Source organism: Chelonoidis abingdonii, chromosome 11, assembly GCF_003597395.2.
Source record: "Chelonoidis abingdonii isolate Lonesome George chromosome 11, CheloAbing_2.0, whole genome shotgun sequence".
NCBI classification, from domain to species: domain Eukaryota; kingdom Metazoa; phylum Chordata; order Testudines; family Testudinidae; genus Chelonoidis; species Chelonoidis abingdonii.
In genome coordinates this window covers 57,401,227-57,428,638 of record NC_133779.1, presented here as the reverse complement: position 1 = coordinate 57,428,638, position 27,412 = coordinate 57,401,227, and the positions used below count along the sequence as shown (strand labels likewise).

Below are 27,412 nucleotides of genomic sequence, written 5' to 3'. Positions count from 1 at the left end.
AAGAAGAGAAGAGTAGATTGTTTGTGCGAGTGTCACATATATCCATGGTTGATATGGTAGGGTAGAGAGGTTAGTCTCGCTAGGCATTTCCCACACGCCACTACATTTTTCTCTATATCCGTCAAATCACCTATTGCGGTACAGTCTCTCATATCTTATTAGACCAGATATCAACGACCACAAGGCACCTCATAAAACATAACAATACATAGAATCGCCTCATATCGCACCTTCTATCTCTGGTCTTTCCTATGGACCAATCTTTATCTCGATCATTCTGTGTTGTTTCAGGTTAATTCTGTTTCATCTTGATATGGTTCCTCTGGTCCAGCTGGATAATTAGCTGGTCATTTTGGCTTAAATGACCCTGTTCCCCCCCGCGTGTTTCCCACAGTTAGGGGGCCTGGGGGGCCGGAGAGATGTTTGTGATCCTTGACCTATTCGCAAGGGGTTTCCTTGGTAGTTTGGTCAATCTGGCTGTCATGCATCTTTCCTGAAGCCAGCGTAGAATCATCGCACGCTAGGTCACTGTGGTTCATGATAGTGACCGCTTGCCTGTGGACGCGTCCGCTGGGTCCCGGAGCTGCGCTCCATTGCATCTAGTGGGCCAGCAGTTTGTCCGGGAAGCAATTCGTGGTGCCAGTGCCAGTCTCGAAGTACCGGTCGATGACGAGAACCTTCTAAGATTCTTCTCGGACTCCGGAACTCCGTTTGCAACCAAACTTTCGTGCGAAAGATGTAATGAGGTCATACAGTTGGGACACAGGTTTTGTCTTCCTGGTACCCTCACATTCGTGATACGCGGGCCTACACTGCAATTTGTTACCCAAATCTGGCCAGGATCTCTGCTTTCAGATAGGGGGTAGTCTGCTGCAGCCTCCTCAGGCAGATCAATGGTAGGCTTCTGGGCCCTCCCCACACAGGAATGGGGGGCAAGGAGCCAGACCGCATCTGATCCTCTAAGGCCAGGCCTCCCTAGGGACTGTCCTCTCAAAGGCCAGAAGGTAATAGCCTCTAAACATCAATCCTCGCCGCGATCATTTTCTGCAGCCAGTGCTGGCCCGTATGACCGCGTCTCATCATGGCCCACGGTTCAGCTCTGTAAAGGTCTTTACCTGGTTTAACGCAGTTCCCGCAACATAGCTCGGTCTTGAAAAGCCTGGTCCATCAAGCAGGCGATAGTTCTTTGTTGCAGCCGCACTGCCTCCTTGTTGGGCGGCTGCCTGACATGGCGTAGCCTCCTGCTGCGCTGCTGTGCTTGTATCAGTGCCCCGCAATAACGTCATCCATTGTGGTGGAAAAAAAAAAATAAACCCTTCCTTTTTTTTTTCCCCACCTTATCCGCGCTGTGCAACACCAAAAATCTCAACACCCTGAGCACGCAGTTGTGACAGAAGTCCTCCTCTACCTTGTGGTCCTGCGCTTATTGCGGAATTTGTTCACCTCAGTGATCTTCCCCTCTGTGGAACCCAGTCTTGGTCAGCTCCTCCTTGTCTGATCAGGAGTTGGGAAGGTTTTGGGGGAACCCGGGCTCCGCCTTTACTCTGGTTCCCAGCCAGGCCCTGTGGAATCGCAGCTGTCTATATGCCTCTGTAACAAGCTGCCATGACAGCTAAACCCTGGGCTACTCCCATGGCCTCCTCCAAACACCTTCTTATCCTCACCACAGGACGCGCCTCTCTGGTTTTCTGATCACGCTTGTCCTCCTCATACTCCAGCATACCACTCTAATCGACTTCTCAGCTCCTTGCCTTCTTGCTCCTAAGCTCCTCACACACTGCCCTTTCTCTCTGGCTCCCTCCCTGCCTGATCTGGAGTGAGCTCCTTTTTAATCCCAGTGCCCTGATTATAGCCTGCCTTGATGGCTGCAGGTGTTCTAATTAAAGTAGCTCTCTCTACTGCCTTCTAGCAAGATCTTAACTAGCTCCAGGTGCCTTGATTAACCTGGAGCAACCGCCATTTGGTTACCAGGGTCCTAGGGATTTGTTTAGCCTGGGGCTAACATACCTGTTTCTCAGTACTTTACTGTAGCCATCTGGCCTTGCCCCGTCACACTATCTATCTATCTATCCCCCACAGACATCTCTTTTTCTCTCCATCGATCCTCTCCATCCTTACCCACATATAGATAGATAGATACCAAATATATTTTGGAGAATTGCAAAATCTTTTTTGTTCTATTCATACAAAAAGGACCAGAGGAGCAGAACTCTTGTAATAGGTGAGATGAAAAGAGAAATAACCATTGTTTTTTTCCTCCTATCTCTAGATCAATGACATGACCACCAGCTTGCCAGTGACCCTTGAAGATGGTAAAATCAAGCTCTACCAGAGCGGTTTCAATGCTATCCTGCAGACAGACTTTGGTCTGCAGGTATCGTATGACTGGAATTGGCACCTGATCATCACCCTCCCCAGCAGCTATTATGGGGCCATGGGCGGCCTATGTGGGAACTTCAACCAAAACCATGGAGATGACATGACGTCACCCAATGGCACCAGAGTCTCCTCCATTGTGGAATGGGCCAAGGGCTGGAAAGTCAAAGACCGGGACCCTTTCTGCTGGGATGTTTGCAAAGGGAATTGCCCAACGTGCGATGAGAGCAAGAAGGAGACCTATGGGGGCAACGAATATTGTGGTTTGATCAGCAAAGCACCAGGAGGGCCCTTCAGAGAGTGTCACCCCAAAGTGAGCCCGGAGAATATTTTTGATAGCTGCATCTACGACGTGTGTCTGAACGGGGGAGCCAAGAACATCCTGTGCCAAGCGCTGGAGGCCTACGCAGCCATCTGCAAGAAACAGGGCATCACCGTCTATGACTGGAGGACACCATCCGGCTGTGGTGAGCTGTGTACTTTGGTTTGTTTATTGACAAAAGCAGCAATAAGACAAGCCAATCTACTTACTCTACTGCTTGAGGAGATATTGAAGGGGCTTAGCATCAGGCAGATAATCTTAGATACTGCACCTTGGCAACTAGGCACTATGGGGATAGTGCATTAGAAATCCCGAGAACAGACTAGATAGATTGACAATGGATAGACACATAGGCTTGGTAGATTAGATCAGAGAAAGAGAAAGACTCAGTATATTGTAGGGAGGAATAGATAGATTGAATGGATAGGGAGATTAAATGGATTTAATGGCTGGATGAATGGATTTGATGCACAGTGAGATTAAATCGATTAGAGGTAAAGACTGATAGATTAGACATTAGACGGATGGATAAATTAAATGGATTAGGTTACACATGAGACAGATATAGATACTCATGGATGTACACTTCAGATGTGCGATGTACACACTCATGGATGTAAACATCAGGTATACACATTAGATGGAGGCATGAGAGATAGAAAATGACTGACTCATCAATAAGGAGAATTTTCATCCTTTGGGAAATTCTGATGTTTTAATATTTCCATTTGTCCCCAAATGGGCCCAAAATGTCAAAACATTGATATTCTGAAAAAATTTAAATTAAAAAATGTCCAAATGAAATATTAAATAGAAACAAACATTATGATATTCCCAAATTGAACATTTCAGATTGGGGTTCTGAAAGGAAACATTTTATTTCACATCAACATTAATCTCTGCATCTGCCTGAGCAGCCACATGGGAGCTGTAGTTCTGGACTCCTTGTACTCTGATTCTCTCCTATGGGCATTGCTCCCTGACCATCTCTCATGATGCGCCATGGTCTCTCCCTGCCCTGTTATGGACCACAAGAATTCTGCCATTTCTTTTTAAATTTCCCACAGAAAATTTAAATTTTGACATTGTCTGATGGAAAAAAATTTTTTTCAAGCTTTTTCAGCCAGCACTATTAGATAATTGCAAAAATCATACAACTGGAAGGGACCTTGAGAGGTCATCTAGTCCAGTCCTCTGCACTCAAGGCAGGAATCAGCATGGACAAGCTGGTTGGAGCATGGTTAAGGAATCATCCCTGAGCAGCTAAGTTCCCTGTAAGCTGCGCAGCCGCACGGCCGCAAAGTAGGCTAGCAAGGGCCGCGCAGGCAGGGAGAGGAGCCCCTCCCCCCGTCCGGCCTGGCTCAGCCCCGCTAGAGCTGCCATGGCTGGGGAGAGGCGCCTCTAACTTGACCCTGAGCTGCTGCAGTGAGAGAGGGCTTGGGGAAGTCCTCTTTCCCCACCGCAGCCCTGGGGCAGCCTGCACCCCAAACCCCTCACCCCTGGCCCCACTCCAGAGCCCTCACCCCCAGGCAGAGCCCTCATCCCCCCACACCTGAACCCCAGCCCTGAGCCCCCTCCTGTACCCCAATCCCCTCATCCCCAGCTCCACCCTAGAGCCTGCACCCCCAGCCAGAGCCCTCATCCTCCCACAACCCAAACCTCTGCCCCAGCACTGAGCCCCCTCCCAAACCCCAATCTCCTCATCCTCAGCCCCACCCTAGAGCCCGCACCCCAGCCAGAGCCATCACTCCCCACACCCCAACCCTCTGCCTCAGCTCTGAGGCCCCTCCCACACTCCAAACCCCTCAGGCCCACCCCCGCAACATGAATTTTGTTGTGTGCACCACTGTGGAGGTGATGCATTCCACATATGGGGCGAAAAATTAGAGGGAACACTCCTGAGCAGGTGTGTTTCCAGAGGAATTGCTAATTACCATTTTATCAATGACCTAGATGCAGGAGGGTGCAAAAGGGGGGGCAACCAGGGGCATGGGCCCCCCAATAATTGGCAGGGGGCACAAAACTCCTTGGACTCCTGGGGGCCCCAGCAGGAAGAGTGCAAGGTCCTCCAGCCCCCAGGGCCCTGGCAGGGTCAGCACGCGAGCTCCTCCAGCCCTAGGGCCCTGGCAGGGTGAGCATGCTCTCCTCCAGTGCTGGAACCCCGACGGGAGCTGACAGTTCCTCTGTCCCTGGGACCCCAGCAGGGGCACAGAACTTGCCCCTCCAAAAATGCTGGAATCTAAATTCCTATGCATACCCCTGCCAAGCAGAAAACATTAAATCATCACTAATCAAGTTTGCAGATGACACAAAACTTGGGGGAGTAGTAAATAAAGAAGAGGACAGGTCACCGATTCAGAGCAATCTGGATTGCTTGGTAAACTCGGTGCAAGCAAATTATACATGTTTTAATACAGTTAAATGTAAATATGTAAATCTAGGAACAAAAAGTGTAGGCCAGAATTACAGGAGGAGGACTTGATCCTGGGAAGCAGTGACTGTCGAAAAGATTTGGGGGTCACAGTGGATAATCAGCTGAACATGAGCTCCCAGTGTGATGCTGTGACCAGAAGAACTAATGCAGCCCTGGGATACATAAAACAGGGAATCGTGAGTGGGAGAAGAGAAGTAATTTCACCTCTAGATTTGGCATTGATGTGATTTCTGCTGGACTCCTGTGTCCAGTTCTGGTGCCCACAGCTCAAGAAAGATGTTGATAAATTGGAGAGGGTCATAGAAGAGCTAGGAGAATGATTAAAAGATCATTTATAGTGCTTTATAGTGAGAGACTCAAAGAGCGCCACTGATTAAGCTTAACAGTGGTTAAGGGTTGACTTGATTACAGTCTATAAGTATGTAAATGGGGAATTAATATTTAATAATGGGCACTTCAGTCTAGGAGATGAAGTTATAACACACCCTGATAGCTGGAAGGTGAAGCTAGACAAATTCAGACACGAAATAAGGAGTAAATTTTTAACAGTGAGAGTAATTGACCATTGGAACAGTTTGATAAGGTGCATGGTGGATGCTCCATCACTGACAATTTTTAAATCAAGATTGGATGTTTTAATAACAGATTTGCTGTCGGGTTTATTTGGGGGATGTTCTCTGGCCTGTAGATGATCACAATTGTGCCTTCTGGTATTAGGCTCTGTAACTGTAGCTTACGCTTAGAAGACTGCAGTTCCAATCCCTGTTCTTCCTTTATGACTTTTGACAGGTCACTTCTGTTTCCATGTGTACAATGGAGATAACAGCACCGCTCTCTCTCACAAGGAGGAGGGAGGGTAAATGTATTATATATCGTGAGCTGCTCAGAGAGTACAGCAATATGTGCTATATAATTACCTAAGATAGGCAGATAGTCTCTGCTGCAGTGGATTTACTGATTTATTGGATTATATGGCTGGATTAGATAAATGGATTTTTTTTAATGGATGGATTGAATGCTTTAGAGAAGTGTTCCTCAACCAATGAGTCACAACACCCCCACTACCCATCAGCAGAAGTCACAAAAGACAATTAAGACGTCTTGGGAGGCATTGAGCATTTTATTACAATCAAAAGTAAAGACAATCTCACTTTCTCCTCTCCCTGTGCAGCCTAACACTTCAAGGTGAAGTATGCTCGGCCAACCTTTGGAAACACATCTACATTCCAGTGATGTAGCTGGATCATTGTATTCATCAATATATTTTTTCCTCTTACCAGTAAATGTAAGGAAGTTGTGAAAATGAATGACTTCAGATAAGGGGTCGTCAATATTGTGTAAGAGGGATGTAACTGAGGAACAGAAGAGAGAGATGGATTTGGTGGGTGGATTGGATGGAACAGGGGGATGAATCAGAAAGAGATGGAAAGGTGAGATCTATGCAAAATACTACCTGGAAATACAGGATCTACTTAACCGCTCAACTTCCGTGGCACAGGTGCTGGGTCCTAGGCCATCTGGCATGGGTGGGGCTTCCAGATGAGGCCTTGACAAGCGAGATCTTATCTGCTCTGGGTGCACTTTGCAGATCTTCTTGAGTTTTCTATAAGAAGAGAGCATTTGCCTGCTCTACCAGCTAGCAAACACCCTTCCCTAACTGGGTTGATCCCTGTGCTGGGCTTCTGAGGTGGCCTTAGTGTGGCTGCTTGTACATTGGGCCTGTGATATAACTGATTGCACATTAGAATTTATCTCTGGCTCTTGCTGCATCTAAGCAGGTGTTTTTAGTTCATTTTCTACGATGTTAAATATCCCCCTCTCTGACCCCCTCCCAGTCCTGCCCTGTGTGGAGAACAGTCACTACGAGGCCTGTGGGAACGCCTGCCCAGCCAGTTGCTCTGACCGAACTGCTCCCTCCTCCTGCCGGGAGCCCTGCGTGGAGACCTGCCAGTGTGACAACGGTTATGTCCTGAGTGCCGGCCAGTGTGTCCCCGTGGGGAGCTGTGGCTGTGACTACAATGGCCGCTACTACAAACCCAGTGAGGAGTTCTGGGCCGATGAGAACTGCCGCTCTCGGTGCAGGTGTGATCCCAGCCTGGGCATGGTGGTTTGCCAGGAGACCAGCTGCAAGGCCAGTGAGAGATGTGCCGTGATCAACGGGGTCCGTGACTGCTACCCAATTAGCTACTCCACGTGCACGGCCTCCGGGGACCCTCACTACACCACCTTTGATGGGAAAAAGTACGATTTCATGGGCACCTGCATCTACCAGCTGGCTGGGGTCTGTTCCGAGGACCCCACGCTCACCCCGTTCAACATCAAGGTGGAGAATAACAACCGCGGCAGCAAGGCCGTGTCCTACACCAAAGCGGTGACCTTGGAGGTGTACGGCAGAAACCTCACTGTCAGCCATCAATATCCCCGCAAGATCAAGGTAGGGACGGAGAGCCACAGGACTACTCGGGGAGCTGTGAGCAGGAGCTCTTCCTGTTGATAAGTTGCCCCTGATTTCAGTCCCCACTGTAGAACCACGTCTTGTGTCCATTGTACACTGATCTGGTGGGTGTATGGGAAGTAACTGAGTGCCCCTTTTTGAATATATAATGGATCATTTTCTCCTCCCTGTAAGTGCAGTTATGCCAGTGTAACTCCTCTGCGCTCAAACAACTTACTCATTTAACTGGGGATTGGGCCCAACTGACTCCGGTGGAGCTATGGCCAATTCATGCCACTTTGATATCTGGCCCCATTGACTCCAGGGGAATCAGCAGCCCTAAAAACTTCCTCTGCTAAGGTGCTTGACCCTGATTTCTGTTGTGCTAAGGTCCTTTACGCTGCTTTGCCAGCCAAAGTTGAAATAAATTGTACTTATACTGCCCAAGAGGTGTGAAACGGACTTAGTGTAACTGGGAATTCAGACCTTGACCATTCCTGACATGTCTTTTCTACATGGATAGCATCTTTGTGGACTGGGGGAGTGATAGCTCAGGGTTGTGAGTTCAATCCTTGAGGGGGCCATTTAGGGATCTGGGGCAAAAATCTGTCTGGAGATTGGTCCTGCTTTGAGCAGGGGGTTGGACTAGATACCTCCTGAGGTCCCTTCCTATGATTCTATCCTTCTATATTCTTTCAAGACTAGACCCCACACCCTTGCAGATCCAGGAATAGAACCCAGGAGTTCTAGATCCCCACTGTCTGCTTGCAGTGTTCATTCAGAATTAAGCCCCAGTCCTGCCACATCTGTTCCAGGTGGATGGAGTCTTCACGAACCTGCCGTTCTACCATGAGGAGAAGCTACAGGCCTATGTCAGTGGATCCTACATCGTCATCAAAACTGCCTTCGACCTGAGGGTGACCTTCGACGGGAGCAGCCTGGTCCGGGTCACTGTGCCCAACACCTACGCCAATGCCCTCTGTGGACTGTGTGGTGACAACAACCAAACTGCCAGTGACGACCTGACCATGAGGGACGGGAGACAGGCAGCCAATGCCATCCAGTTCGCAGAGAGCTGGAAGGTGGAGGAGGTCCCTGGATGTTTGTCCAGTTGCACCAAGGACTGCCCAGTCTGCAGTGAGGCTCAGAGACAACCCTACAAGGGAGCTGGGTACTGTGGGGTCATCACCAGAGGGGATGGGCCATTCAGAGAGTGCCATGAGGTCATCGACCCAGCCCCCTTCTTTGATGACTGCGTCTTTGATACCTGCCAGTACAAGGGTCACCGTGACGCTCTCTGCAGTGCGATCAGTGCCTATGTGACAGCCTGCCAGGCCAGAGGCATCCAGACAGGGCAGTGGAGATCGGCCTCATTCTGCAGTGAGTGTTGCTAATTGACTTCGTTTTATGTGTGCATAGTGTGCATGTGCAGCGCCCTCTACAGGGTGGGCTCAGAATGGCTTAGCCATGTGTCCTGACTCCCAGGCCACACTGCTTTAACCCTGTAGACCTGACCGCCCTTTCACATCTGGGATACATCCCAGGAGATCTGACTCCCAACCCACAATGCTTTAACTCTCTAGCCTTGACCGCCCTTTCACATCTGGGATACAACCCAGGAGACCTGACTCCCAGCCTCCCTGCTCTAACCACTAGACCCCACTCCCCTCCCAGAGCTAGGAATAGAACCCAGGAGTCCAAGCTCCCAACCCCACCAAAATAATCCTATTGTAAGTGATGTGAATTGAGAGAGATTTCTTTCAACTTATCTTTGCATTTCTTCTTTCTCTCATCCCTATCTGCATGTTTGCTCTGATCTTCTCCTGCAGGCCCCACCTGCCCTCGTAACTCCCACTACGAGCTCTGTGGGAGCGGCTGCCCTGCCACCTGCCACGGCCTCTCGGCGCCAAATGGGTGCGACGCCCCCTGTGCTGAAGGGTGTTTCTGCGACGCCGGGTTCCTCCTGAGTGGAGACCGGTGCGTCCCTGTCGCGCAGTGCGGCTGTGTGCACCAGGGCAGGTACTACAGGAAGGGAGAGGAGTTCTACACCAGTGCCTCCTGCCAGGAACGGTGCCGGTGCCAAGACAACGGGGTTGTCGAGTGCCGGGAGGCCTCCTGCAGAGCCAACGAGCAGTGCAGAGTGAAGAATGGAATCCTAGGCTGCCACGCCGTGGGCTGCGGCAAATGTGTAGCATCTGGTGACCCTCATTATCTGACCTTTGACGGACGGGCCTTTGATTTCCAAGGCAGTTGCACTTACAGCTTAGCCAGAGTCTGCAGCAGTGACGCTGGGCTGGCAAACTTCTCCGTGGTGGTAGAAAATGAGAGCTACGGTAATGGGCAAGTGTCAGTGGCACGGCTGGTGGTGGTCTCCGTTCATGGTTACACCATCACCATGGAGAGGGGAAGGAAGTGGAAAGTCACGGTAAGTCCCCATTTGAGATTATTCTCATTGTAGCCTAGAGCAGTGGCTCCCAGCCTTTCCAGACTACTGTACCCCTTTCAGGAGTCTGATTTGTCTTGTGTACCCCCAGGTTTCACTCATTTAAGAACTACTTGATTGCAAACTCAGACGTAAAAATACAAAAATGTCACAGACAGACTAGCACTGAAAAATCGCTTACTCTCCCATTTTTACCATAAAATTATAAAATAAATAATTTGGAATATAAATATTGTATGTACATTTCAGTGTATAGTATAGAGAGCAATGTGAACAAGTCACTGTCTGTCTGAAGTTGTAGGTTGTACTGACTTCACTAGTGTTTTTTTATATAGGCTGTTGTAAAATTAGGCTAATATCTAGATGAGTTAATGTACCCGGTGGAAGACCTCTGCGTACCACTGGTTGAGAACCACTAGCCTAGAGTAACTAACACTGTGTGTTGTAACCAGGACACAGCTGCTGAGTCCCCACTAGTGACAGGTGAATTTCCCTCTCATTTGCACAGGTGGACGGGGAGCTCTACACTCTCCCGCTGGCTATGAACGACGAGAAACTTCAGATCAACCAGGAGGGGAACAACATCATTGTCCAGTCTGCCTCTGGCCTCAAAGTCCTTTACGACACCTCCTATTATGTCCTAGTCTCCATCCCCAGCTCCTACAAGGGACACATGTGCGGCTTGTGCGGCAACTTCAACGGTGACAAGAACGATGACTTCCTGCTGCCCAGTGGGAAGAGCGCCCAGAACGCGGATGAGTTTGGGGCCTCCTGGAAGGTGCCTGTTGATAGTACCACGTGCACCGATGGCTGTGGAGAAAGGTGCCCGGTTTGTGATGAAGCTCAGACAAAGCCGTACCAGGTCGATAGCTCCTGTGGGTTGATCAAAGCGACATCAGGTCCCTTTAAATACTGTCACTCGCTGGTCAGCCCTACCGAGTATTTCAACCATTGTCTCTATGACATGTGTGCTGCCAATGGAGCAAGAGAAATCCTCTGCCAGAGTGTCCAGGCCTACACTGCCGCGTGCCAGGCAGCTGGAGCTACAGTCAGTGCCTGGAGAACAGCCTCTTTCTGCCGTAAGTTTACAGAACAATCTACAGCCTGCTCTTATCTTCAGCTGTATTTGCAGCTAGTGATGTGGTATCACAATCTCTCTGCTTGTCAGATACTTTGTGAGGAGTGAGTAGCTGGTTGGGAGCATGCTGCAGGGGGTGGGATAGCTGAGGCAGACCTGGTCTACACCGCACCTAAAAATCAGATTGACCTAGCCACATCGCTCAGGGCTGTGAAAATTACACACCCTGTGTGACATAGCTAGGTCGACCTAACTCCACTGTAGACACAGCTGTGTTGAGGGAAGAATTCTTCCATTGACCGAGCTATCGTATCTCAAAGAGGTAGATTAACTACATGGATGGGAGAGCCCCTTCAGTTGATGTTGGAAGCATTTACACCAAGTGCTACAGCAGAATAGCTGCAGTGCTGTAGCTGTGCCGCTGTAGCTGCTGTAGTGCAGACATAGCCTCAGTTTTTCATCCGTTTCTCATTCACTTCTGTCTTTCCAGCTTTCACCTGCCCGGCCAACAGCCACTACGAGCTGTGCACTAGATCCTGCGATTTCACATGTGCCGGCTTGTTCTCCCCTGCCCAATGCACTGCAAAATGCTTTGAAGGCTGCCAGTGTGACGCTGGCTATGCATTCAATGGGGAAACATGCACGTCCATGGAAGGATGCGGCTGCGTGCGTGACGGACGCTACATCAAGGTGGGTGCTGGAATACGAGTCGGCTGTCATCCTCGATGCTGTCATTTGGCATCAGATGTCCTTGTAGGTGTGGGATTGTCCCAGCTGGGAATTACAGCGACTGGGTGTCTGTGTCCTTCAGTGCAGTGACACATGAAACCTACAGCTAGGTCCTGCCTTCAGTCACCCATGTGACTTCCGCTGCAGTCAGTGGCAGTGGGTTAGGTGAACATCCAAACACTTACCCTGTGTGATCCTTGCATGTGAAATGAAACTATGCCATGCGCTAGGGATTCATCACAGAAAAACCATGGGACTGGATGGAAAATGGGATATGGAGCCTTTCCCCACTAGAGGGCGGTGGGTCTGATCCAGCCCAGCATGGGACACTGGCTGGCTTAGGGGGTAGGGAAAGGGACATGTTGCCTTTCCCCTCTAGGGGGCTGCAGGTCTAATCCTGACCCCAGTTAGGGTAAGTGGCTGGCTTGGAGGATGGGGAATGGGACAGGTCCTTTCCTGTCTAGGAATTTCATAAACTTATCATGCTCCATCTTCAACCCAGTCAGGAAGTACTTCACACCACACACAGTCAACCTGTGGAAGTCGTTGCCAGAGGATGCTGTGAAGGCCAAAACTATACCTGGGTTCAACAAAGAGTTAGATAAATTCAAGGAGGATAGAGCCACCAACGCTATTTGCCAAGATTTTGAGGGCTTCAACCCCATGGTCCGGGTTGTCTCCAACCTTCTGACTGCCAGAAGCTGGGAGTGGATGACAGGGGATGGATCACGCACTAATTGCCCTGTTCTGTTCATTCTCTCTCCAGCATCTGGCACTGGTCACTGCCAGAGACAGAATATTGGGCTAGATGGACATTGGTCTGACCCACTATGGCCATTCTGATGTTCTCACTCGAGTTCAGTGGTTCTTTCAGCCCAGGTTGGCCAGTTCATCTGGGGGTGCGATGGGGTGGGAGTGGAGTGGGAGTGTGGTTGGACCTTGGGTGCTGTTCATTCTCAGGTTGGTAGCAGGCACTTTGCCGTGAAGACACAGGCTAAATCACTGATAGCCGTCCTGTCCCACAATTCACTGGGGACTGGTTTATGTGCCAGCCTGTAACTAGTCCCTTGGGGTGACCCCTTTAGTGTGCTGGGCCCCAAAGACCCACACAGCTCCACAGGGGCAGGCCCATGGCCCTGTGAGTCTGCAAGTGGCCCTTTGGGCACCAGTGATCCCTTGTCTCTCCATGGCTCCCTGCAGCGAGTCCAGCCAAGCCGGACTCCTGTGAGAGTTTTGTTCCTACCTCTTCAGAGTGCAAAGCCCTCGGTGAGAATTTGAGGCGACACCAGGTGCCTTTTTCAAGGTAACAGCTTGTTAGTCCCCTGGCTACAGCATCTGAAAGGCCTTGGGTTAGCACAGAGAAGAAAGGTCACAGCAGAGTTCAGACTGACTAACGGCCTGGCTCCCTTCAGTCATGCTGCCGGAGGAACCATGTTGCTTCCTTTCTTTGGCTGTGTCCTTTTGTCTCCATCCCAGGGGAGAGCCCCTGTGAGCTAAGCTCTTCACCCAGCCACCCGGCACCTTTCCCCTTCATTCTCCAGCTCAGGGCCTTTGCTCTGCTTCCTTGCAGCTAAATTCCTGTCTTTGGTAGTTGGTCAGTGCAGGTTTCCATTGGGTTCCCATTGTCTCTTCCAGACCCTCCGTTCACAAGCCTAGAATTTATTCCATTTGTTAATGACTCTGGCCTCCAACCAGGTGGTTACATGAATCCAACACCTCACCCCTTCCCTTTATACAGTACAAAGAGCCAAGGGAAACTGAAGTGCACATAGACCTGATAAAATATTACCACAATTCCCACATTTATTGCAGCAGAAAGCACCACGGGATATGCCCCCAGTAGTCCCAGCAGCACATACGGTGGAGCTCAGCACCAAGGGGGATCGAGTAATTTGGGTAGGGGTTTGCGGTGTGACTGCTCAGACCTGGGCTAGGCTACCCCAGAGAAAGAAATATCTCTCGAGATAACTCTGCAGTAAAGACATACCTTTTGGGGCAGGGACTGTCTCTCACTATTTATATATACAGCACCCAGCGCAATGGGACCCTGACCTCCGCAGGCTACTGTAATTTAAATAATCAAAGGGAGCTTTGAGTTGATCCCATCCTGGGAATTTTCTCCTGCTGCTTTCCTGTAACAAAGTTGCTTGGGAATTTCCCTGTAGGCCGGGGAAAGCATCATCTTTGGTGCTTGCTCCGAGAAGTGCACCTGCCAGGCCTCAGGCGGGCTCGTCTGCGAGCCACACAGCTGCCCCGACAAAGAGATCTGTGCGCTCCAGGATGGCGTGCGTGGCTGCGTGAAGCAGGAAGGCCGGTGCACACTGCTCCCCGGAGCCCAGCTCACCTCCTTTGACGGCACCTCTGGAGGAGTTCTGCACAGTGGCGCTTATGAGCTGGTCTCTCTCTGCAACGACAGCTCCCCCTCCTGGTTCAGGGTGGTGGTGGACATCAGGGCATGCAGTGATGGGGCAACAATGGCTGGGACAACCGTCTACATTTTCTTCCAAGATGCTTTCATAGCTGTGAAAAGGAACAAGGAGACCTGGGTAAGAGGGGGCCACGTTAGAACAGCATGAGTCGAAGTTCATTCAGCTGCCACCGAAATGATGAGAAGACTAGAAATTACTCATGAACCCCCGGTGTTGACAGGACATGGTGTACAGGCTGGGGGGGATGACATGAGTTATTGATGAACAATTATTCAGTAGCAAAGACTGAACTAGAACCCAGGAGTCCTGACTTCCCCCTGTTCTAACCCACTAGAGCCCACTCCCCTCCCAGAGCTGGGGCTGCAATCCAGGAGTCCTGACTCCCATCCCCCCTCACTCCTGCTGTGTCCCTCCTTGAAGGTTGGAGGAGAGGCAGGGAACTGCTCTAGGAAGGGTCTCTGTGACTCAGTAGGTTCCCTGGGAAAGATCTCTCCTTTCACTGGGGCACCTGTCCATTGGGGAAAAGACCCCCCCCCTTCATGGGGGGACCTGTCCATTGGGGGAGTGAGATATCTTGTGTTGGACCAACATCTGTCGGTGGAAGGAAGGAGCTTGCGAGCTGTACACGCCTGAAGAAGAGCTCTGCATAGCTTGAAAGCTTGTGCTGCTACCAACAGAAGCTGATCCCATAAAAGATATTACCTCACCCACCTTGTCTCTCTCTTGATTGCCTGCTGTCATTGATGCAAATAAGTGCAGGTATCATTAATCAAATATTTCAATTAGGGCATTGAATATTTGCATAAAATCTCTACAGTTCTTTTTGCACTAAGAAACACTGTTGCTCAGAGGTCAATAACACTGAAATCAGGAGGTACTTTAGCCAATCAAGTTGCCTATGCAAATCAGTGCACCTTGATTGGGTATTGACAGAATTGGGAAAAGTTGCTCTCCAGAGCACTGTTTACTGATTGGCTTCTCAGTCAGTCACAGTGATTTCTGCACCTCTCAGTCTAAGACTATTGGCTTTTGTCGTGCCCCATATGCTCTAGTCCCCATTGCCATATAATGGGGCCCATAGTCACTAGACCCCATTGGTTTTTATTGTGACTCATAGACTCTAGATCCCATTACCTGGTATTGGGACTCATGGACTGTAGATCCCATAGCCTTATGATGGGTTCTATAGAGTCTAGATCCTGTTGCCATGTAACGTGGCCTATTGATTCTAGTTCAGCTCCTGGCCTATTTCATTCACCTCCACATTCCCCAGCTCTCCTCTGACCTATGTCTGTGTGTTCCAGGTGAACGGGCGCCTGATGCAGCTGCCAGTGAACATCTCTGATGCTATGTCTGTGAGCAGGACTCAGGGGGACGTGGCCGTGGTCCAGGCCTCGGGGATGCAGGTTCTGTTCAGCCCCAGTGGAGGGGTGACGGTGAGAGTCAGCGAGAGCCTGGCTAACAAGCTGTGCGCGTCCTGCGGGAACTTCAATGGCGACGTCTCCGATGACCTGCAGTTGCCCAGCGGGAAGGTCACAGGAAACATTGCTGAGGTTATTGATGCCTGGAAGGCCAGAGACTTCTCTGGGTGGTGAGTGGCTCTGCAGATACTGCCCTTTCCATGATCTTTCTAAGATGGTCTATAGGTACCTCCCTGGGGAGGAAAGTGGTTGAAATTCCCTGGCTTGTGCTAACTAGATGATCTGATCCGTTCTGGCCTTAAATCTATGAATCAATTGCAAAGGAATCTTACTGAGACATCTTCCTAGTCCTGAAGGAGGCTGACTAACTCCTCTCCTGTTTTTGTCTCTTAGTGACGTCTAAACAAAATCCTGGCTGCTAAAGTATCTTCCCTCCCTGGAGTGAACCCTGCTGCCATCTAACTAGGAATTGCTCATAGGGCCATAACTGTAGCCCTAGTGACTTTCTGTGTCCTCTAGGATATTTAATGAGGAAAAAGACTTTGTTCTGATTGTCAATAAAAACAAATAAACCTGCAGATATGACTGTGAACCAATAAACTCATTTTTGCAACTTCATCCAATGATTTTATTATCGCAGCCTGTTTCTTTCTACCTTAAGGTAATTTCCTGACTCAGAGGAAGAGAACAAGACAGTCTTTTGGTTTCGTGTCTGTACAGCGCCAAGCACAATACAGTGAAATTGCCATACAAATAGTTAAAAATAATAATAGTGCGTCCTGCTACTAAAACTTGTCCGTAAGGATGAAGCTTTATCCCACGAGTTAGAGAAGTCCGTGTCTCTCGAATGGACGGTCCTGAGTTGTATTCCCCATGGTAGCTGCTGTGCCTGCGTTTGTGTTACATTGGCCTTGGGCGGGGGAAAGATAACAGGTGTGCTAGGAGTTATACATAACTAATAGCATCTATCGTTTTTGTGTTAATGGAGATCCTAGCTGCTGTTTGGGTGCATTTAGGATACAAAGAGAAGAGTGGAAGAGTTGATTTGATCAAGTCTATAGTGAGTTGGTGTACAGACCTGTAGACCTGGTTGTAGTGGTGGTTGACGATGAGTCTGATAGAGTGGGTAAAAGTTTATTACTGCAGGCTGGTCGTTAAGTGTTAGTAGTGTTTTCTATTCCCTGGAGTGACTCAGGTGACATGGTGGGCGTGTTCTGCATCTATGTAGGTATTCTTGAGTAACTGCTGGAACCTAATGAAGCAGGACGATGGCTGATGTAGTATACACCTGCACGCCAAATCATTATGCAGGGCTTATTCGGCACCTGGGATTTAAATATAGGGAGCATCACCGTTCGAGTTTGTAATGTGGTTTGGATCTGTGGCAGGAGCGGAGCAAAGGCACAAGGAGCTTGAGATGTGATTGAGCTTGTGCTGCTGGAGTATTGGAGCGGAGGGACAGAGCATTATCAGACACCTGAGTTAAGGGTCCTGTTGGGTGATGATAGAAGAAGGTGTTGGAGGGAGCCATGGAAGTTTAGGCTCCAGGAGTTGGTAGCTGTGCTATGCATCTTTACAGGAAGCATCTAGTTAGATAACTGGCATATCGCACAGGCCCTGCTGGATTACCTGGAGTAGTGGGGCGTGGTCTGGGGTTCTCCCCGAAACCTTCGCGTCTACTCGGTCTGATCAGACTACATGAGGACTGACCAGAGCTGTGGGTTGCCACCAAGAGGGGGTAAGATCACTGAGGTGAGCAAATCTGCCAATAAGTGCAGGACCCACCAAGGTAGAGGAGGAACTTTGTCACAGTACCTACATGGGGAACAAATGTTAAATAATGGGCTCTTCGATCTAGCAGAGAAAAGTCCAACACAATCCAATACCACAAGGTTGAAGCTTGACAATTTTATACTGGAAATAAGTTTTAACAGTGAGAGTAATTAGCCATTGGAACAATTTATCAAGGGTCACAGTGGATTTTCCATCACTGGCAATTTTTAAATCAAGATTGGATGTTTTTCTTACATCTCCTCCAGGAAGTATTTTGGGGAAGATCCTTGGGCTCTGTTATAGAGGAGGTCAGACATCATTGTCACAATGGTCCTTGATGCCTTGGAATCTATGAATCTAAGAAATGTCTTGACTAGCAGCTGTAAACTAGAGCAGAGCAATTTTTTTTTCATTTTTTGCTGTAAATTATGAGAAATTAAAAAAAATTGAGTTTCTTAACATTGTTTATTTTTTAAAAATATATCTACATTTCAAGGATATTTTGAAATAAAAAGTCATTTTTAACCCAAAAAATCAAAATGTTTCATTTAGAAACTGTGAACACAAAATGTTGAGATGTTGGGAGGTTTTTCTTTTTTTCCAACATGAACAATTGAGCGAAACCACACAAATTTGCAAAACATGGCAGTGTCGCCAAATCTGAATTTTTCACTGAAAAAAGCTTTATCTGAAAAGTTTCACCCAGCTCTGTTCTAAGTAGGACGTGGAGAATAGAGGGCTTTTGGATCTAGCAAACAAAGGCAGAATGAGCTCTAATAGCTGAAAGTTAAAAGCCACAAAGCACAAATTAACTATTAATGGCTGCTTCTTCAAGCAGTTAGGCCTGGAACCCACAAGGAAAAGGCAATTCTTGATTCAGTTTTCAGTAGCACACAGGATCTGATCCAAGTGGTGAATATAGCTGAACTGCTCAGTAATTGCAACCATAATATAATTAAATTTAACATCCTTGTGGGGAGAAAAATACCAAAGAAACCTATCACAGTAGCATTTAACTTCAAAAAGGAGAACTACACAAAAATGAGGAAGCTATAAATGGAAATTAAAAGAAACAGTCACAAGAGTGAAATGCCTGCAAGCTTCATGGACATTTTTTAAAACTCCATAATGGAGGCTCAAAGTCAATATATCCCTCCAATAAAAAAAAAATAGTAAGAGAACCAAAAAATGCCACCATGGCTAAATAACAGCGTGTTAGAGGCAAAAAGACACCCTTTAAAAATTGGAAGTCAAATCCTACTGAGGAAAAATAGAAAGGAGCGTAAACTCTGGCAAGTCAAGTGTAAAAGTATAATTAGCCAGGCCAAAAAAGAATTTGAAGAACAGCTAACAAATGACTCAAAAACTAACTGCAAAAAAATGTTAAGTACATCAGAAACAGGAAGCCTGCCAAACAATCAGTGGGGCCATTGAATGATTGAGATACTAAATTGTGTGCAGTTCTGGTGTCCCATGTTTAAGAAGGATGAATTCAAACTGGAACAGGTTCAGAGACGGGCTACTAGGATGATCCGAGGAATGGAAAATCTGCCTTATGAGAAGGAGACTCAAGAGCTTGGCTTGTTTAGCCTGGCCAAAAGAAGGCTGCGGGGATATGCTTGCTCTTTATAATATATCGGGGATTAACATTAGGGAGGGGAGAGGAATTATTTAGTTTAGTACTAATGTAGGCACAAGGACGAATGGGTACAAACTGGATATAGGAAGTTTAGGCTTGAAATTAGATGAAGTTTCTAACCATTAGGGGAGTGAAGTTCTGGAACAGCCTTCCGAGGGGAGTAGTGGGGGCAAAAGACATATCTGGCTTTAAGACTAAGCTTGATAAGTATATGGAGGGGATGTTATGATGGGATAGTTTAATTTGGGCAATTGATCTTGGATTATAGGCAGATAATTTGCTCAATGGTCTGTGAGGGGATGTTGGATGGGATGGGAACTGAGTTACTGCAGAGAATTCTTTCTAGGGTGCTAGCTGGTGAGTCTTGCCCACATGCTCAGGGTTAGCTGATCGCCATATTTGGGTCGGGAAGGAATTTTCCTCCAGGGCGGATTGGCAGAGGCCCTGGAGTTTTTTGCCTTCCTCTGCAGCGTGGGGCATGGGTCGCTTGCTGGTGGATTCTCTGCAGCTTGAGGTCTTCAGATCATAATTTGAGGATTTCAATAACTCAGTCATGGGTTAGGGTTGTTATAAATGTGTATGGGTAGGGTTTTGTGGCTGCCTTGTGCAGGAGGTCAGACTAGATGATCATATTGGTCCTCTCTGACCTATGAGTCGTGAGTAAAGGAGCATTCAAGGAGATAAGGCAGAGATGCTGAATGATTCTTTGCATCAGGCTTGGCTACACTGGAGAGCTGCAGTGCTGGTGGTGGCCTTACAGCGCGTGCAACACACTCACCATCCACACTGCAAGGCACATACAGCGCTGTATCTCCCTGGCTACAGCGCTGGCTGTACTTAACCTCGGCCTGGGGAATAACGACTGCAGTGCTGGTGATGTAGCGCTGCTTCGCCAGTGTGGCCACCAAAAGCGCTGTTATTGGCCTCCAGAGGTATCGGAGGTATCCCAGAATGCCTGTTCAGCCACTCTCTTATCAGTTCAACCTCTACTGCCTGGCTCAGGTGCCTACGCCGCTTTGACAATGCCCAGGAATTTTAAAAATCCCCTTCCTGCTCATGGCTGCAGCCGATTGTGAGCAATAGTCGAATCTTTCCAGGTGACCATGCCTCCATGCGCCAAACGAGCCCCATCATGGAGCAATGGCGAGTTGCTGGACTCATCAGTGTTTGTGGGGAGGAAGCTGTGCAGTCCAGCTGCACTCCAGCCATAGGAGTTGTTACATGCGCTCTCCAAACTGGGCAACCAGGAACTGAATCTCAAAAATTCACAGGCTTTAAAGGGAGGGCATGTACCTGTGTAACTGGCCGCTGGGCAGGAGAGTTCAAAACTGTGACCAGGGTGGTCAAGGTGGGGCATTGTGGGACATCTCCTGGAGGCCACTAAAGTCGATGTAAATAACACAGTGTCTGCACTGACACTGGATTGACCTAACTATGTCAACCTGAACTCAATGCCTCTCATGGAGTTGGAGTTATTAAGCTGGCATAGTGGGTGAGTTACATCGGCTGGAGTGAAATTTGGTGTAGACACTTACATAGTTAGATCGATGTAAGCTGCAGGGCCATAGTTATAGTGACTTACCTCCCTCCCTCTGTGTAGACAGTGTCATGTCGGCGAGAGAGCTCTCCCGCCAACATAGTCTACCGGTTCTCGGGGAGGTGGACTAACCGTGTCAATGGGAGAGCTCTATGCATTCTTTTTTCATTAAAGAGCTACAGCGGTGCAGCTGCATCAGAGCAGGGTTTTAGTGTAGACTTGCTCTGAGTGGTCAGTGAGGCATGGAGTCCTGGCATGAATGGTACCTGGTCTGCCAGCACCACACTGATTAGTGGAATGGATCATAAACCTTGAAGAGCAATCAGCTGGGTAAGACGTGCTGGAGTGGACACAAACTGTGATTGTCTTCTATCTGACTGATCACAGCCTGGCTTTAGGGTGCACTGAGCTGTAGGGAAAATGGGAGGGATGCTCTCCCGACAGAGCAGGTATTCACCCAATGCCCCAGCATGGCACCAAGGGGTCCTGTGTTGTAGGAAGTCAGATGGTGGCTTAGAAGGGGCGCATTCCCTTCTAATCTGTGCTGATTCTAATGCCCCAGTTTGGGATTAGGGGACTCTGTGCTGCAGGAAAGAAGGCAGGGGGCTCCGTAGGGGGCATGTTCCCTCGGAGCCAGTGCTGATACCTATGCCCCAGCAGTGTACATGAGTCATCGCTAGTACAAGCTCTCAGATGACGCATTCCCTGTTACCTTGTAACCCCAGCCCAACTGCCTTGTTAAAATTCCCCTCTTGTTTGCCCAGCTAGCAGCAGAAAGCAATTGGAAGGGATTTCCAGGTGAGATGCTCCATCACCTATAGCCTTTGCATGTGAAGAGCTGGCCACACCTCACTTTGTTTATGGCCCCAATTAGCAATCGTTTCAGATTGCTTGGCATACATGGGCTTTTACTGCTATGGGGGCTGGTTGGCTCACAGGCTCTGTAGACACAGCATCGTACACAGAGATACTCTGGTTCTTATTTGAAAGAAATGCCATAAACCCTTATAAAAAGTCAGAAATGGGTTTGATTCTGATCAGGCCCAGATGCAAATCAGGAGTAACTCAACTGGGGTCCATGGGGATGATCCCCTCTCGCGCAGGCCAGTGTAAATCAGGAGTAACTCCATTAACAGGAAAAATGACGAGAAATGTGGCACCTTAGAGACTAAAAATTTATTTGGGCATAAGCTTTTGTGGGCTAAAACGCTTCTAGCCATGAAAGCTTATGCCCAAATAAATTTGTTAGTCTCTAAGTGCCATAAGTACTCCTCATTCTTGTTGCTGATACAGACTAACACAGCTACCCACTGAACCTGTCTCCATTAACAGGAAAATTGAATAAATTATGCAGAATAAACTCTTTGTCAAGCACTACGGAAATTGGCACAATAGATAGGTAGATAGATTAGATAGATAGGCCTCATCTGGAGTACTGTGTCCAGTTTGGGCCCCACACTACAGAAAGGATGTGGACAAATTGGAGAGAGTCCAGCGGAGGGCAACGAAAATAATTAGGGGATGGGGCACATGAGTTGTGAGGAGAGGCTGATGGACTGGACTTGTTTAGTCTGCAGAAGAGAAAGAGGTGGATTTGATAGCAGCTTTCAACTACCTGAAGGAAGGTTCCATAGAGATGGAGCTCGGCTTGTTCTCAGTGGGCAAATGACAGAATAGGAGCAATGGTCTCAAGTGCAATGGGGAGGTTTAGGCTGGATATTAGGAAAAACTTTTCACTAGGAAGGTGGTGAAACACTGGAATGGGTTACCTAGGGAGGCGGTGGAATCTCCTTCTTAGAGGTTTTTAAGGCCCGGCTTGACAAAGCCTGGCTGGGATGATTTAGTGTGGTGTTGGTCTGCGTTGATCAGGGAAGTTGGACTAGATACCTCCTGAGGTCTCTTCCAACCCTGGTATTCTGTGATTCTATAGCTAGATAGATGGGGTATATGGAGATAGAGTGACAGATCTAGTTCTCACTCCTACCACCTTCTCCTTTAGGAAAGGACCACATGGTTTAGATTACAGGAAATAAGAATTACAGAATAAATCACTTATTCTGATCCTGCGATGCAAAACTGGGCAATCTCGAGTAGGAGCAGAGAGGTTGTTTTACCTCTGTATTTGGCACCGGTGTGACTGCTGCTGCATGCCTGTGTCCAGATCTGGTGCCCACAATTCCAGAAGGATGTTGATTGGAGAGAGTTCAGAGAAGCCCCATGAGAAGGGTTAAAGGATTAGAAACCTTGCCTTATAGTGACTGGCCCAAGGAGATCACTCTATTTAGCTTAACAAAGACAGGGTTAAGGGGTGACTTGATTACAGTCTATGAGTATCTACAAGGGAAGCAAATATTTAGTAATGGCCTCTTCAGCCTAGCAGAGAAAGGTCTAACATGATCAAATGGCTGGAATTTGTAGCACAACATCACATGCATTCAACAGGGTTGAACAACGCAGCCAAGGATGCAGGTGCCTCCTTGAGGTCTTTGGAAGGCTGCACTATTTACTTCCTTTGTTCATGTTCCTAATACCTTAACTCATGTTGGAGAATCACCATTAGATGTAGCAGTGAAGAGCCTATGGCACACAGCGAGGTAGCTGTTATTCTTTCCAGTATAATGAGATGGGTGTGTATGGGGATTGATAAGTAAATATAGATCAGCATTATAGGCTTGTATAATGTATGAAGAACTTTCTCATTCAGGAAGTTGTGATTAAATCTGACACTTACTGCTTGTCCCCACCCCACCCATGGGTGTCACTGTGGAACATTGGCTACTTTCCCAAGGCGTTCCCTGCTATATAGCACCTGAATGCTCAGGCACTGGGCTAGCCAGGTGCATGGGGCAGGTGAGCACAATCTTGTCCTTTCCCTACTGAGGCAAAACTGCTTAGATCACAGAGCGATAGGAACCTTAAAAATGCTATAGCTAGATAGATGGGGTGGGACAGCTAACTAGTTAGACAGAGGGGTGCAAACAGGGATGGATAGATAGACAATTTGTATGGGGATAGATAGGTAGATAGATTAGATAGATATTGTTTACAGGGTTATTGTAGGCATGTTGGTCCCAGGATATTAGAGACACAAGGTGGGTCTTTTATTTGACCAACACCGGTTGGTGGAAGGGACAAGCCCTACACAGAGCCCTTCTTCAAGTTGTGTAGCTGGGAAGCTTGACTCTTTCACCCACAGAAGTTGTTCTAATAAAAAATATTACCTCACCCAACTTGTTTCTCTCAGATAGATAAATGGATAGTTACCTGTCATATGTGGTTCTTTGCTCTGTGTGAGAGCTGGATTTTGGACGCAATACATCTAATGTTTCTTTGTTTCCAATTTTTCTCTTGCATTTATGCAGGAGGGGTGTGGGGTTTAGAGCAGGAATGGTTAGGAGTGAGGACTCTTGGGTTCTATCCCTAGTTTTGGGAGGGGAGTGGGGTCTAGTGGTGAGAGCAGGAGGGGGCAGGGAGTCAGGAGTCCTGGGTTCTATCCCCAGTTGTATCACTAACTCTGCAACTTTGTTCATGTCACTTCAACTCTCTGTGCCTCACTTTCCCCATAGAGAGAATATATACCTGCCTCCCAGGTAGGCCATTCTGTCCCCATTTCTCAGGTGAAGGAAGGGGGTAAATTTGGCAGCTGATCACCGCTAATGTCCTCAGACACTGATAGCCTTGCCTTCTTTCTGCATTAATCTGACACATTTCCCCTCGTTTTCCAGCAATGGCAAAGAAGGGGACGCTGCTGCTCTGCACCTGGCTGGTGCTTCTGTGCGGTGAGTAAGGATCAAAATACCAGGGCAAAGTTTTGAACCCTGGGCATCTGAAGTTATGCATCTAGGGGTGGGATACTTATGCTGGTTAAGCTCGGGGGACTGGCACTCCTTAATCACTTAGACGCTGTTGAACATTCCACCCTAAGTGCCTAAATATGGAACTAAGAATAGAGCTACTCGGTAATTTCCCCATTGAACGTTTTCTGTCAGAAAATGTAGCTTTGTGGAATTTTCTGCAGGAATGTGTCAATTTCAATATAATTGTTTCAGAAAAAATTGAAATGAAGCTGTGAGTTTTCAGAGAGAGCTGCAGAGATTTATGAGTGGGATTGTGCACCAGGGTTGTTCGTGATGATGGGGGGGAAGGGGCTCAGTTTTCATTTATGTTTTATGTTCCCGAGGCTCATGTTCAGAGTTTCAGCTGGGCACCTCCTCTTCCGGGAAGCCTGCTGGGCTGGGGCTGGAGCTAGGGCAGCTGGGACTTGGGGTGGCTGGGTCTGCCTGGCTCTGGGGGGGTGCTCTGGGACTGGTGCAGGAGGCCATGCACCACTCTGTGCTCCAGGGCTGGAGGTGCTTGGGCAGCCCAGGGCTGAGGTGTGGACCTGGCAGCTGCGGAGGAGCACAGGCCTCTGGGCTTTGGCAGGGGCCAGGTCTCAGGTGGAAGGGGTGAGCTGGGCCAGGGGCTAGCCTCCCCGATTCCGTGATTCACCCACCTCCCATGGCCACAGGCACTGTGAGAGGGAATTTTCCCCTCCCCACATCAGTTTGGCAGGAACATTGGAGGGTTTTCACCTTCCTCTACAACATGTGTGTACAGGTCACTTGCCGGGATTACCTGCGTATATTTAATTTAATAATTTCCCTGCCATTGAAGGAGCCTTGGGCCTGGTGGTCCTCAGTCCCTCCTCTCCTCTGCCTGTGGCAGATAATAGTTTATTCTCCTGTGGGTTGCAATAGAATCATAGAATATCAGGGTTGAAAGTGACCTCAGGAGGTCATCTACTCCAACCCCCTGCTCAAAGCAGGACCAACCCCAACTAAATCATCCCAGCCAGGGCTTTGTCAAGCCTGACCTTAAAAACCATTCTTCTCTTCTGCAGACTAAACAATCCCAGTTCTCTCAGCCCTCTTCTGTCATAAATCATGTACTCCAGCCCCCCTAATCATTTTTGTTGCCCTCCGCTGGACTCTTTCCAGTTTTTCCACATCTCTTGTAGTGTGGGGCCCAAAACTGGACACAGTACTCCAGATGAGCCCTCACCAATGTCGAATAGAGGGAATGATCACATCCCTCGATCTGCTGGCAATGCTCCTACTTATACAGCCCAAATGCTTTTAGCCTTCTTGGCAACAAGGGCACTGGACTCCTATCCAGCTTCTCGTCCACTGTAACCCCTAGGTCCTTTTCTGCAGAACTGCTGCCTAGCCATTTGGTCCCTAGTCTGTAGCAGTGCATGGGATTTTCCATCCTAAATGCAGGACTCTGCCCTTGTCCTTGTTAAATCTCTTCAGGTTTCTTTTGGCCCAATCTCTTAATTTCTCTAGTCCCTCTGTTATCCTGTCCTTCCTCAGCATATCTACCACTCCTCCCAGTTTAGTGTCATCTGCAAACTTGCTGAGGGTGCAGTCCATGTCATCTTTCAGATCATTAAGAAGATATTGAACAAAACTGGTTCCAGGACTGACCCTTTGGGCACTCCGCTTGATACCGACTGCCAACTAGACATGGAGCATTGATCACTACCTGTTGAGCCGATGATCTAGCCAGCTTTCTATCCCTCTACAGTCCATTCATCCAGCCCATACTTCTTTAACTTGCTGGCAAGAATACTGTGGGAGACCATAACAAAAGCTTTACTAAAGTCAAGAAATAACACGTCCACTGCTTTCCCTCATCCACAAGCCAGTTATCTCCTCATAGAAGGCAATTAGGTTAGTCAGGCATGACCTGCCCTTGGTGAATCCTGCTGACTGTTCCTGATCACTTTCTCTCCTCTAAGTGCTTCAGAATGGATTCCTTGAGGACCTGCTCCATGATTTTTCCAGGAACGGTGAGGCTGACTGAAGTTCTCCGGATCCTCCTTCTTCCTTTTTAAAAGATGGGAACTACATTAGCCTTTTTCAGTCATCCGGAAACTGCCCTGATCACCATGAGTTTTCAAAGATAATGGCCAATGGTTCTGCAATCACCTCCGCCAACACCTTTAGCACCCTCGGATGCAGCGTATCTGGCCCCATGGACTTGTGCTCGTCCAGCTTTTCTAAATAGTCCTGAACCACTTCTTTCTCCACAGGGGGTTGGTCACCTTCTCCCCATACTGTGCTGCCCAGTGTAGCAGTCTGGGAGCTGACCTGTTTGTGAAGACAGAGGCAAAAAAAGCATTGAGTACATTAGCTTTTTCCACATCCTCTGTCACTAGGTTGCCTCCCTATTCAGTAAGGGGCCCACTCTTTCCTTGACCACCTTGTTGCTAAGGTACCCTTCTTGTTACTCTTAACATCCTTTGCTAGCTGCAACTCAAATGCGATTTGTCCTTCCTGATTTCACTCCTGTGGTGCCTGAGCAATATCTTTATACTCCTTCCTGGTCATTTGTCCAAGCTTCCACTTTTTGTAAGCTTCTTTTTTGTGTCTAAGATCAGCAAGGATTTCATGTTAAGCCAAGCTAGTGCCCACTATTTACTATTTATTTCTACACATCGGGATGGTTTGTTCCTGAAACCTTAATAAGGATCTTCTAAAATACAGCCAGCTCTCCTGGACTCCTCTCCCCCTCGTGTTATTCTCCAGTGGATCCTGCCCATCACTTCCCTGAGGAGTCAAAATCCTCACACTTCTAAACTTAATCATAGACTCTCAGCTTTTCCTGCAGTTTCATACTCTGAGCAGATACGCCTCTTACATAAAATGCAACCCCACACCTTTCTGCGCCTGCCTGGTTCGTTCTAACAGTTTATATCCATCCATAATATACCCATCGTGAGTTTCCCATCAAGTCCTGTCATCCAATTACATATT

At 48.3% G+C, this 27,412-nt stretch overlaps 1 protein-coding gene across 1 annotated transcript in view; it reads left to right on the top strand.

The window, feature by feature from the left end:
- LOC116831157 (IgGFc-binding protein-like) overlaps positions 1–27,412 on the top strand; it is a 124,223-nt gene that overhangs the window by 33,549 nt on the left and 63,262 nt on the right. Inside the window, 9 exon segments of the mRNA XM_075070687.1 lie at positions 2,270–2,843; positions 6,968–7,566; positions 8,382–8,946; positions 9,396–9,991; positions 10,518–11,088; positions 11,578–11,777; positions 13,982–14,362; positions 15,550–15,836; positions 24,341–24,394. Coding sequence (XP_074926788.1) covers positions 2,270–2,843; positions 6,968–7,566; positions 8,382–8,946; positions 9,396–9,991; positions 10,518–11,088; positions 11,578–11,777; positions 13,982–14,362; positions 15,550–15,836; positions 24,341–24,394 — 3,827 coding nt within the window.